This window comes from Eupeodes corollae, chromosome 2 (assembly GCF_945859685.1).
Source record: "Eupeodes corollae chromosome 2, idEupCoro1.1, whole genome shotgun sequence".
Taxonomy (NCBI): domain Eukaryota; kingdom Metazoa; phylum Arthropoda; class Insecta; order Diptera; family Syrphidae; genus Eupeodes; species Eupeodes corollae.
Genome location: NC_079148.1, coordinates 30,206,228 through 30,217,748, shown reverse-complemented (window position 1 = coordinate 30,217,748; position 11,521 = coordinate 30,206,228). Strand labels below are relative to the sequence as shown.

Here is an 11,521-nt window from a genome sequence, read left to right as displayed (position 1 = left end):
TATAAGGTTTCTATTTTTCCTTCGTTAAATTTAAAGTTTTGGATTCATTTTTGTTTTAAAATGTCAAACTTTGGTAGGAACTACTTTTCGATGTTGATGAACTCTGTGAAAAAAATTCATCAAAATTTTGACAGTTTTAATTGTCCGAGCTCAAAGCAATTTTCGAATAGATTTCAAAAATTTTTAACTGTGATATACACATATATTTTTTCATTTTGAAATGAACGCTGATTATCAAAATGTTGGTTAAGCTTTGGCGTTTCGTTAAATGTTTTGCGGCGACTTTCCATTACTGCAGCACGAATTTCCTTCTGATTTTTTTACAGTTAGGTAGTAGTCTTAATAGAACATATTTTAAATATTAAGGTGAGGAAACAACTTTAAGTCATAGAAAAATATATTTCCTTTTCCAGGCCTAACCCTACCTTTTTTGTATTGCATTTTTTGAACCTAAAACAAGTTTTTTTTTTAATTGATAGCACGGCGTACTAACAGCTAGGTATGTAAGGGGGGCCATGCTGCCCCCCCGCAACCCCCTGCTTGGGATCACTATAGGATTTGGGGTGGGTGCGAGTTTGGGTATATGCAAAGTACTTTTTGCATTTGAGCACTAAAATCAAAGAAATCCCAAAAAAAGCAAGTATGTCAACACTGAACAAAAAACAGGGAAGAAATGTCAAAATCAACCATTTTTGTGTGTTTTGTATGTAAAAAAGTGAAGTTTGAAAATTAATTAAAAATAGAAATAAATGTTTCCTCGCTCTAAAATTGCTATAGTTATTATGTAGTTGCACATATCTACCAAATAAAAGAAAAACGGAGAGTCGAAATTCGTGCTGCGGTAATGGAAAGTTGAGCCAATGTTTTGACACTATTGGTCAATTCTGACTTTTCTGAAGATCTCTTAAAGAATGTTGCAATGTTATTTTCCAAAAGTGTAAAAATGGATTGGTTTCTATAATATGTGTAGGATTGAAAATATTTAATTCAAAAAGGGAAGAAAGTAAAAAAACATTTAATTGCATAAATAGTAGTAACACATTTTGATCCGATCCCTACACAAGTATGTCTTTCGATTTCGAGTCTCGAATGGTTATCTGGACCTCATCAAATGTCAATTTGAAGTGCGTGCAAAAGTGCAATCAAATGCGAGGGTGAACTGCTTCCATTTATTTACATGTTTTGTTTATTTTTGACTTTAAAAATAATGCACTCACTGTAAGGATATCACTAAATAATGATATCTCGAACAACATTCGTTATCTTGTGTTTATTCCACATTGCCCTTTCAATTGCTGCCGTAAATCATTGGGTATTAAATGACAATGGAAAAATTCTTCAAAAGGTAATCTTCACAGGCATCTACAAAGTCCAAAGAACTTAACCCATGATAACTTTTTCCAGATTGATTCACCATTCTATATGCGAGAACCAAACAATTTGATTGCATTTCTTGACCAAATCAAATACAATGATGTCGTCGAGAGTACGTACCTCGAGTTGTTAAGACAACGCGAAAAGATGGCAGAACAAATTAACTTTTCCATTCAATTTGGCATGGAAATCATTGATCAGGCCAAATGTGCCCTAGACTACTATGTGATAGAAAAACAAATTTCATCGACAAAGATCACAAAGGAGTATCTCAAGCGAATCAACATAAAGAACTCCAAAAAGAAACCACCGACATTGCCGGTGATAGGAATTCCCAAAGCGAGTCCGTTCTGTTGGGAGTACACGAGTCTGCATGTTGGTATTTGTTGCTATGACCATTTGGACGGTCTGCGAGGCACATTTACTCTGCAGATTGAACCCGAAACCCAACTGACAACCAGTGACTTGGACTTTAAATCGAAACGATTTGTGCAAACCCTTATCGATGGTTTGACTGAGAATCCAACCTCGTGGAAATATCACACATTGAGCTCTTATTACTGGCGCATGCAAGGCGACGGAACGCAAGCTGTTGAATGTGCCAAACGAGCAGTTATGCTGGCACCGCGCAAAGCTCGTGATATTCCGTTGCTCAGTTTGGGTATAATTCTGTATAGAGCGGGGAAATTACGCGATGCCGAGGTTGTCTTGGCCGCTGCCGTCGATCACGCCCCTGACGTGGCGGAAAATCACTTTGCATTGGGTACCACCTTGGCGATGATTCACGAGTTCAATCGATCTCTTACCCACTTCGATACGGCCGAGAAGCTGGATCCGAGTTTCATTCCACGAACTTTGCCATTGAAAAACTTTATCTCATGTGTTGAAAACTTAATTAGAAAAACTTCAAAGATGTATAGGTATGTGACGAGGGGTGTTGGTGTCAATTTTTGATTATAAAATGTTTGAATTGTTTATTTGCAGTTATGCTGAATACATTAAAAGCGAAGTCAGTGGATTAAAATCCATGAAAACCCTCATCACACAAAGCCACGAAAAATTGATTCAGCAACAGGTACACATTATTTAGGACTAGGAGTGATTTTTCAAAATGGTTGCACATCTAAACAATGAATAATTGTATTGCAGGTTCCACTAGGGGCTCGTTTCTTTGATGCAAAAACACCTAACGACGAACTATTGCATCGAGGACAGTATTGCAGCACTAGGACTCTAGCCGGCACCGATGAACCGGTATTGTTCTGTGATTTTTACTCAGATCTTCAAATGAAGTTGGAAAGCAAAGAGGTGGATATTGAATCGTTGGAGAGAGAACTCAAGGCCAATAGCGATGCAATTATAAAACAATTGTCTTCGGAATTTCACACACAATTCGATTTTAATAAACCTTCTGCGTCATCGTCCTCCTCCCCATCGTCGCCGTCATCGTCGGCGGCATTAATCCCGCCTAAAGGCAAATAATCTTAAAAAGAAGGTTATGTTAAATACGCGTGTATCCAATTGACTTTTTTTGTTTTCAAATAATATAAAACTATATGAATGTAAATTTAGATTTGTAAGAGTTTTTAAAACTACGCTGGATAAGTTCTTTTTTTAATAAATAACGGATATTATAATAAAGTTATATTTTTTAATAAATATATGTTTTTTTATATCAAGTTTTTTAAAAGAAAACAAGAATACTAAAGTTTCTTGCTGCCTTTAGTTTTTGGTTTTCAGTTCATATCTCGTGAATGAGTTTCGTTTTCGAAAACGATTCCTTCATACAGTTATTTACGAAGATCTAAACATATTTATAAGACATCAATTTAAATGTATCAATTTCAAAAAATATATTTTCTAGAAGTTAATTTTCATCACAAAACGATTTGTGGAGTTACAACTTACAGTTTATTTACAAGTCGGATATTAAAAGAAGGAATAAAGTACATTTAAATAAAATCAAGAGATTTGATGTTGCAGTCTATATTTTTAATCTTAAAATATAAAATAGTTATGTAATTTCATTTTTCTTAATACATAAGGCATTAGTAACTTCAATTTTAATTCCATTATATGCAACTGGAGCAATTTACCAGTCTATTTGCGTGTGTTGTAAAGCATTTATGAGATCGGGCAGAGTTTTGAAGACATGCTGTCGATTTAAGCCTTCTCTTATACTAATTTCTTCATCAGTCATTTCAGATATCAGAGCACTCGACCAACCAGCAGCCCTAGCGCCCAGATAATCTAAATCGTACAAGTTGCCTATGTGGAGGGCTTGATCACTTTTGATGTCACATTTAGCCAATGCCAAATCGAATATTCCTTTATTTGGCTTTAGGACACCACAATCGTAGGCCGTGAGAATGAAATCAAATTCATTAAAATTCATTGCTTTGAGTATTTGTGGTAGACTAGCATCAAAATTTGAAATTACACCAACTTTCTTACCAGATTCTTTCATCTTGGATACAAGCTCCGTCGATCCATCCAATGCCAACCAACAAACATCAGTGCGATATAGTCGGACAAGTTCTTTGGCAATGATGAGTGCATCTTTTTCGGGAATTCCCGATTCAATGGAATTGAATATATTCAATACCAATTTGATCCACCATTGATTCCAATCCATATTTGGTGTAGTTTTGCCATAGTTTGGATACTTTTTCATAAGCATTTTAAATTCTGTCCGGAAGCTTTGCATAAGTTTGTCTTGATTTAGGTGTGGGTAACCGTAATTTGCAGCCGTTTCGGAATATTGAATTGCAGGTGATCTTTTAAAAGTTAGCAGGGTGTCTGTGATGTCGAAAGTAACAAGACGAAATCTCTGTAGATTTTGAATGAATTTTGGTGTCAACCGCATAATGAGCTTGTAATGATGTTTATTTATTTAGGATTGATACAAAATATAAACCAGAAAGTAATTTAAAACATATTTTCGAAGTTTTCTTTTAGGGGAAACGATATTTTAATGAAAATAAATTAGTTAATCAAGATATGTATAAAAAAACAACAACATTTAAGTACTCATCGATTCTCGAATAGAGAAACATCAAAAATTAAACAATACGTACGTTACGTAAGGCACAAGTTGTCAAACTCAAGAGGGTATGTTTGTTTTGTTTATACAAATTTGGTATGTTCAAGAGAAAGGTTTATTAATGGGAGGTTTCATTGTTATAATAAAAAAAGAATTTTTAAAGAGTAATCAATAAATATTTGTTTTTTATTTGTAAGGAGGAAGGCATACCAATAGCATTGGAAAATGATACTAAACCATGCACGAATTCACACTCCACCGTAGATCACACGAAGAACTTTTCTCTCGAAGCGACCCAAGGTGCTTTCATCCGCTTTTGTCATGGTCCATGCTTCTGCACCGTATAGCAGGACGTGGATGATAAGGGTCTTATAAAGCAACACTTTGGTCCCTCGGGAGAGGACTTTACCACTCAATTGCTTTCTTAGTCCAAAGAAACAGCGGTTGGCAAGAGTTATTCTGCGTTTTATCTCAGCGCTGGTGTTGTTTTCTGCGTTTACAGCGGAGCCTAGGTAGACGAAGTCCTTGACGTTTTGACTTATGTTTGCCCTCATTAGCCATTAAACCCATTTTTGCCGCCTCTGCCTCAATACTCACAAAAGCCCCGTTGACATCACGCTGAGTTCTTCCGATTATGTTAACCCTAGAAAGATAATCATTTTTTTTAGTGCGTGAAAGATAATCATACTCCTTAGAGACGTATGGCACTTATTAAGTGCGTTTAAAGATGACAATTGATTTTTCATCATTATTTTGATTTGGGTTATTTTAAGTAAAATGAATCAATAAGTACAAAAGAAGTAAAATTTGAGCAAAATTTATAAAAAATCTGAACCACCTTTGAAAACAGAACGAACAAAATTCTTTATTTTTTAAAGAAACCTTTGAGTTGACTTTGAGTCTTAATATTTGGTAAATTAAGGGGTAAGCTAACTATAAAAAATAGTTTTAGTAATTTTTGAGAAAAAAAGTTTTTTCCCCATATACTTTTGTTCAGTGCACAAAAGCTTCATAAAAGATAATCATACGTCTCCCAGAAGTATAACATAGTCATTACTGGCCCTAATGCATCTTCAGAGTGAATTTTAAGATGCACCATGCAAGATCTGACCTAGTCCTGAGCAAATATAAAAAAGTAATGTAATACGGCTTATAATTGAAAAGATATGACAATTTTTCCCCGCGCTATACGTCCCGCAGACGTAGATTATCTTTCTAGGGTTAACGTCATCAGCATATGCTAGTAATGGGACAGACTTTTGAAAGATAGTGCCTCTAGTGTTAACGTTTGAGCTCTGCACTATTCTTTCAAGCACGATGTTAAAAAAATCGCATGATAGCGCATCACCTTGTCTAAAACCTTTTTTGACATCGAAAGGTTCTGTTAAGTTGTTTCCAACCTTTATGGAGCAGCGTGAATTCTCCATGGTCATTCTGCACAAACGGACGAGTTTGGCAGGTATGCTAAAGCTAGACATGGCTCTATACAGCTCGTCCCTGTAGATGCTGTCATATGCGGCCTTGAAATCGATGAAAAGATGGTGGGTGTCGATTTGGTGTTCTTAAGTTTTTTTCAGGATCTGCCGTTATGTGAATATTTGATCAACTGTGGACTTTCCTGGTCTAAAACCACACTGATAAGGAGTAAGGACCTATCAGGTTGTTGACGATGGGCTTTAGACGTTCACATATTACGGTAGAGAAGATTTTATAGGCGATGTTAAGTAGACTTATTCCTCTATAGTCGATGCAGTTTAGAGGGTCTCCTTTTTTCAGGATTTGATAGATATGTGCAAATAAATAATAACTATAGCAATTTTAGAGCGAGGAAACATTTATTTCTATTTTGAATTAATTTTCAAAGTTCACTTTTTTACATACAAAACACACAAAAATGGTTGGTTTTGACATTTCTTATCTGTTTTTTGTTCAGTGTTGCCATACTTGTTACTTTTTGTGAATTTCTATGATTTTAGTGCTCAAATGTTGTCAAAAGTTCTATTGTTCTTTTGAGACCCCTACCTAACTGTAAAAAAAAATCAGAAGGAAATTCATGCTGCGGTAATAGAAAGTCACCCCACTAGTTTTTCTTGTGCAATGTAAACAAAATTACAGCTTCAAAAGAAACAACTGCCAAAAATGCTGTGTATTGGAAATAAAACTAGTTTTTGCAAAAAATGTGTACTCCTACCATTTGGTGTCGTCTCGAATCAAGCAATCAAACAAACCTCAATTGATGACACATTAGAAACGTCAAAACATGAAGTTTCTATTTTTGTTTACTTTTTTCCAAACTTGAATCTGAAATTAAAAACAAATAACAAATTGTTAAATTAAAAATTATAACAACCTGGAAGAATGGAAGAATCAAATATTCCTTGTTTTAAAAAATCTTCTATGAACAATGCTCAAGTTGGGGGAAAGAAAAGAATCTGGAAGTCTCTAAAACAAATATTAGCAACAGAAAAATCATTGCCATGGCCACAAGATGCAGTTACATGTAAAAAGCAACAATTTCAATTACAAACAATTTGTATAAACTTTATTTCATTTTGTTGGTTCATTGCAGATAATACACTTAACCCACCGCCTTCATTTAGACCCTCCAAAAAGTACTCTGATATCTCAGGACTTATTGCACCCTACACTGACCCACACACCAAACTGAATTATCACAATTCAGAAGAATATGCGACAGTTCGCGCACTACCTTCGGACTTGACTGCCGGCTACTTAGCTCTACGAGGAGCTAGCAGTATAGTTGGATGAATATTACAAAATTTAACAGTGCATTTTTTTAAATATTAATAATAAAAGCCTAACATATTTACATAGCACTTGAAATGGTCATAAGTACTTGTGAAGCCCAAACAAATTTTCGACTTATCACAATCTCAAAAAAGATACATATGTATAGTTTTTGATAGAAATAAAGTTCTTAGATTGTCATAATCAAGCTCGAGAATATAATTAGACTTTAAATGAGAATGTTGGAAGAAACATTTTTAAAGAATAAGTGATTCCAGAGTTGGCAAGTTTATGTTTCTAAGAATTCATGTATTTTCATGTTCCAATTTTTTTATTAATTTTTCTCTCTTTCTTTGAGAAATGCAGGTTTTCTCAATATTCTAAGTACTATAGTACAAGCCAGATAGGAAGCAACATAATACAACGATCATTTGAATTCTGGGTCGGGAATTCGATTTGGCTTTTATTTTCTCTGTGAAGACCTTAGACAAAAGTTTTCAGAAATCTTAGAAATATAAAATATGTATGAATGTGTAAAAAAGAGTATAATTCCGGCTTTGATAATTTCCTAATTCAAAAACAACATGAACAAGAAATTAATTTAATCAAAGTGGTGCGGCTGGGTGGTTAAATCTATTTAGTCTACTTACTCAAATATCTTTCGTCTGTAATAAGGTCAAATTTGAGCTCCATAATTTATCTTTAACCCTAGAACCCATACGGGGTGCGTAGGAAACCCACTTTAATTTTATATTGCCTGTATATTTTTTGGTAGTGGACAAAATTATAACGGATTGTCATGACTTTCATTTTTTTCATTGTTTCTTTATAACCCAAACCAATTTAGTTTGCTTTCTTTCTTCATTGCGTGTATATCTTGATCAGTGGGGTGTACAGGTACCCCAAATAGGTTTACGCAAGTTTTTTTTTTCTATGAAGGTTTTGTGTAAAAAATTATTTCGCGGTTTCGGTAAGTAAATGAGTACTTTTCTTTTTAGTTTTGGGAAGTAAAATATTGAAATTTATTAAGAAAATTGAAAAAGGTTAAGCAAAATGTCTGACATGGAAAATGAGATAAGACAACTACTTCTTGACATTGATGTTGAAGACGATGATGAGCATGTAGAATTTTCTGATGATAACATGGAAGTCCATTCAGAAGAAGATGATGAAATGTCTGCCAGTGATTGTGAAGAAGAAGAGATCTCAGAAACACGGCATCACGAAGGGGTTCTGTTGGGAAAAAAAGGTTTCCGGTGGACAGTACAACCACCTTCATCCAGTGGCAGAACGGCTTCTCGGAACATTGTCCTAAAAGTTCCCGGCTGTAAGGATGCTGCAAAATTTGTGAAATCCGAGGTTGAAGCTTGGGACCTCCTTTTTGATTCCACGATATTAGAAACTATTGTTTTCAACACTAATATTGAGATTGGTGTTCAAAGACAAAATTCTGCGTAAACATCCTCCTCCACTTCTACGGCAGCTTCAACTTCAAAATACAACGGTGACACAAACATTGATGAAATTCGGGCACTTATAGGTCTACTTTATATTGCTGGAGGTTAAAAGCAATCTCGGAGAGCCATAAAATATATGTGGTCAATCAATTGTTCCCCTATTTTTCAAGCGATTATGGGACAGAATAGATTTGAGTTCCTCACTAACTGCATAAGGTTTGACGATCGAGAGACTAGAGATCGAGCAGACAAACTATCACCAATAAGACTAATATGGGAAAAATTTTGTTTTAACTCTACAAAATACTATACGCCCCATGAATACTGCACAATCGACGAACAGCTGTTAGGATTCCGAGGGAATTGTCCTTTTCGAATTTACATTCCATCTAAACCAGATAAGTATGGTATAAAAATAATAACGATGTGCGATTCACGCACTTATTACATGGTCTCGGCAATTCCCTATATTGGAAAAGAAATAAGAATTTCGAATGATCCTATACCACTCCAAATTGTTAAAAAATAACCGAGAGTATCCATGGGACTGGTAGAAACCTAACAATGGATAATTGGTTTACATCCATACAATTGGTTGAAGAAATGCTTTCTAGACATAAACTCACTGTTGTAGGAACGCTACGCAAAAACAAGGCTGAGATTCCACCATTATTTTTGCCTAATAGGAAAAAAGAAATCCTTTCATCCCAGTTTGCGTTCAAGGATAAAATGACTTTGGTGGCGTTTACTCCAAAAAAAAGAAAAGGAGTGGTGCTAATCTCTTCATTACATAAGGGAAAGACAGTTGATCCACAATCGAAAAAAACGGAAATTATAAATTTCTATAACAGCACTAAAGGAGGTGTTGATACTTTTGATCAACTTGTGCACACCCAATTTTTTGTTATAAATGTTTAAAAAGAATGTGTTATTAATAAAAATACAACAATTTATATCATTCGTGTTTTCTTCTTGACATAATATTACTTGAAAGTTGTGGGGTGTTGAATAACCCCAAATAGGTTAATGAATAGGTATGTATTTTAGGAACACTTCACGTTTCCCCCGTTGGGATTACTATTTTACCTTGATTCTACTTAGGTTAAGTAACTTTTAAAAAGAAGAAATAAAATGTTTCAAAAAAAATTAAATTTAAAAAATGTAAGCGGTCATTCTGAGTATTTCGATATCGTGAGAGAATAATTTGTATTTGTATTTATTTATTATCATTAAGCATTTTAAAACATACTTATTATGTTCAAATTTAAATTTTATCAAATTAAAAGAGGAATCAAATTAGTATGCTAAATTTACAATTTGCTTGAAGTTAAGAGAAAAGTTGTTTTTAGATAAATGGTCATGATAAAAAATCATACATTTTTAAATTCTAAGACAAAGTGATTTTTATTTTGGAAACATTTTCAGCATTTGTATAAGTTCTTTAAAGAGTTCTCAAAACGAGTGCTGCTGTGTATCCCTCTCAGGTTAGCAGGCAAGGAGTTCCATAGGGCAACAGCGTGTACAAAGAACTGTTGTTTTGAATTTCTGAATTTGAAGGAAGGGACAATTAGAACACCTTACCTAAGCCTTTCGTATAGATATTCAGGAGATCTAGTATGAATAAGTCTAAAAAGAAATGTCAAAGTTTGATAGTTTATGTAGTTGTTGTGGGTCATGTTGAAAACACTACTTGCTTGCATCGAAACATGATCGAACCGTCGCAAGTCATAAATAAAGCGAACAACATTATTAAACGCGACTTGAACTTTTCGTTTATTAGCGCTGTCAAGGGCACAGAAAATGGGACTGCCATAGAAAAGTATTGGTAGGACAAGAGATTTTGCTATAGTCATTTTTGTTGAAACTGGAAGACAACTGGCAAATATATATAAAACCCGCAAAGGAGCATATATTCGACCAACGGCACAAGTCAAGTGATCGTCCCATGTAAGTTTCTGGTTAAAAACAATCCCAAGATTCTTAACTGTTCTAACGTAGCTTAACGTTTTCCCCTCAAGTTCAATACTAGGGAAATAAGAAGTATCTATTGCAGTGTTACTGATGACGAATGCCTGACATTTCTTAGGGTTAAGTTTAAGATGATTCTCCCTGGACCACTGGTTTATACACATCAAATCTTCGTTTATTCTGGCAGTTGCGTCTTCAACCATGCCGATTTTGTAGCTCAAATGAATTTGAACGTCGTCAGCATACATATGAATTTTGCAATGCCTGAGTACAGATGGAAGGTCATTATTGAAAAGTGTGAATAAGATCTCTGGGGCACACCATTAGGGGTAGGAAGGAAATCCGACAGCCTAGAGTTAGCAAAAACAGCCTGAGTTCGATGGCTTAGATACTGTGCTATGAGGGTTAAGGCTGAGTTTTCAAAGAAGAAGAAAGAATTCAGTTTTTTCAGAAGAATTGTATTTGAAACAGTCTCGAACGCTTTAGAAAAATCAAGGAGAACCAGAGTTGTGACTTTATTATTATCGATTTGTTGTCGTATGTCGTCGCTTATCTTAAGAAGTGCAGTCGTACAGCTGTGTTTCGGTCTAAAGCCAGATTGCGTCGGTGTAATTAAATTCCGTGTTTCCAAGAATGCTGTTATCTGCTGACTAACGATCTTTTCGAACGCTTTTGAGATGAATGGTAGGATAGAAATTGGTCGGTATTCTTTTTGTTGCGAATTTGACTTTTTAAGAATTGGCAATACTTTTGAAGCTTTCCATAGTGCCAGGTTAATATTGAATTAAAGATATGTGTCAAGAAAGGAGATATAAAAGTAAGAATAATTTTTACAAACTTAGGATTCATATTGTCTAGTCAAATAGCGTCCGATTTTATGTCTTTTACGGCCTTAAATACCTCAACTTCAAAAACTGTATGTATCAAGTAG

The 11,521-nt window shown here is 34.7% G+C and overlaps 3 protein-coding genes across 3 annotated transcripts; 2 read left to right on the top strand and 1 right to left on the bottom strand.

Annotated features, from left to right (window-relative positions):
- The first annotated feature begins 1,119 nt into the window (after positions 1-1,119).
- On the top strand, positions 1,120-3,033 carry LOC129944668 (tetratricopeptide repeat protein 17). Its single transcript, XM_056054262.1, has 4 exons — positions 1,120-1,345; positions 1,405-2,294; positions 2,359-2,449; positions 2,524-3,033. Exons 1-4 carry the CDS (start codon positions 1,238-1,240, stop codon positions 2,854-2,856), a joined length of 1,422 nt encoding a protein of 473 aa, XP_055910237.1. The 5' UTR covers positions 1,120-1,237; the 3' UTR covers positions 2,857-3,033.
- A 311-nt stretch (positions 3,034-3,344) lies between these two features.
- On the bottom strand, positions 3,345-4,400 carry LOC129945892 (rhythmically expressed gene 2 protein). Its single transcript, XM_056055850.1, has one exon. It carries the CDS (start codon positions 4,238-4,240, stop codon positions 3,467-3,469), a length of 774 nt encoding a protein of 257 aa, XP_055911825.1. The 5' UTR covers positions 4,241-4,400; the 3' UTR covers positions 3,345-3,466.
- Positions 4,401-6,667: 2,267 nt separating this feature from the next.
- On the top strand, positions 6,668-7,369 carry LOC129946756 (INO80 complex subunit C). Its single transcript, XM_056057071.1, has 2 exons — positions 6,668-6,917; positions 6,987-7,369. Exons 1-2 carry the CDS (start codon positions 6,776-6,778, stop codon positions 7,184-7,186), a joined length of 342 nt encoding a protein of 113 aa, XP_055913046.1. The 5' UTR covers positions 6,668-6,775; the 3' UTR covers positions 7,187-7,369.
- The last annotated feature ends 4,152 nt before the right edge of the window (positions 7,370-11,521 follow it).

What these genes read in the sequence shown, in the direction of transcription:
- LOC129944668 (XM_056054262.1), top strand. Translation starts at nt 1,238, where the DNA reads ATGATATCTCGAACAACATTCGTTATCTTGTGTTTATTCCACATTGCC. An exon ending in ATGGAAAAATTCTTCAAAAG is followed by an intron (nt 1,346 to 1,404) that starts GTAATCTTCACA and finishes AACTTTTTCCAG; the next exon opens with ATTGATTCACCATTCTATAT. An exon ending in AAAAATTGATTCAGCAACAG is followed by an intron (nt 2,450 to 2,523) that starts GTACACATTATT and finishes ATTGTATTGCAG; the next exon opens with GTTCCACTAGGGGCTCGTTT.
- LOC129946756 (XM_056057071.1), top strand. Translation starts at nt 6,776, where the DNA reads ATGGAAGAATCAAATATTCCTTGTTTTAAAAAATCTTCTATGAACAAT. An exon ending in GCCACAAGATGCAGTTACAT is followed by an intron (nt 6,918 to 6,986) that starts GTAAAAAGCAAC and finishes GGTTCATTGCAG; the next exon opens with ATAATACACTTAACCCACCG.
- LOC129945892 (XM_056055850.1), bottom strand. Translation starts at nt 4,240, where the DNA reads ATGCGGTTGACACCAAAATTCATTCAAAATCTACAGAGATTTCGTCTT.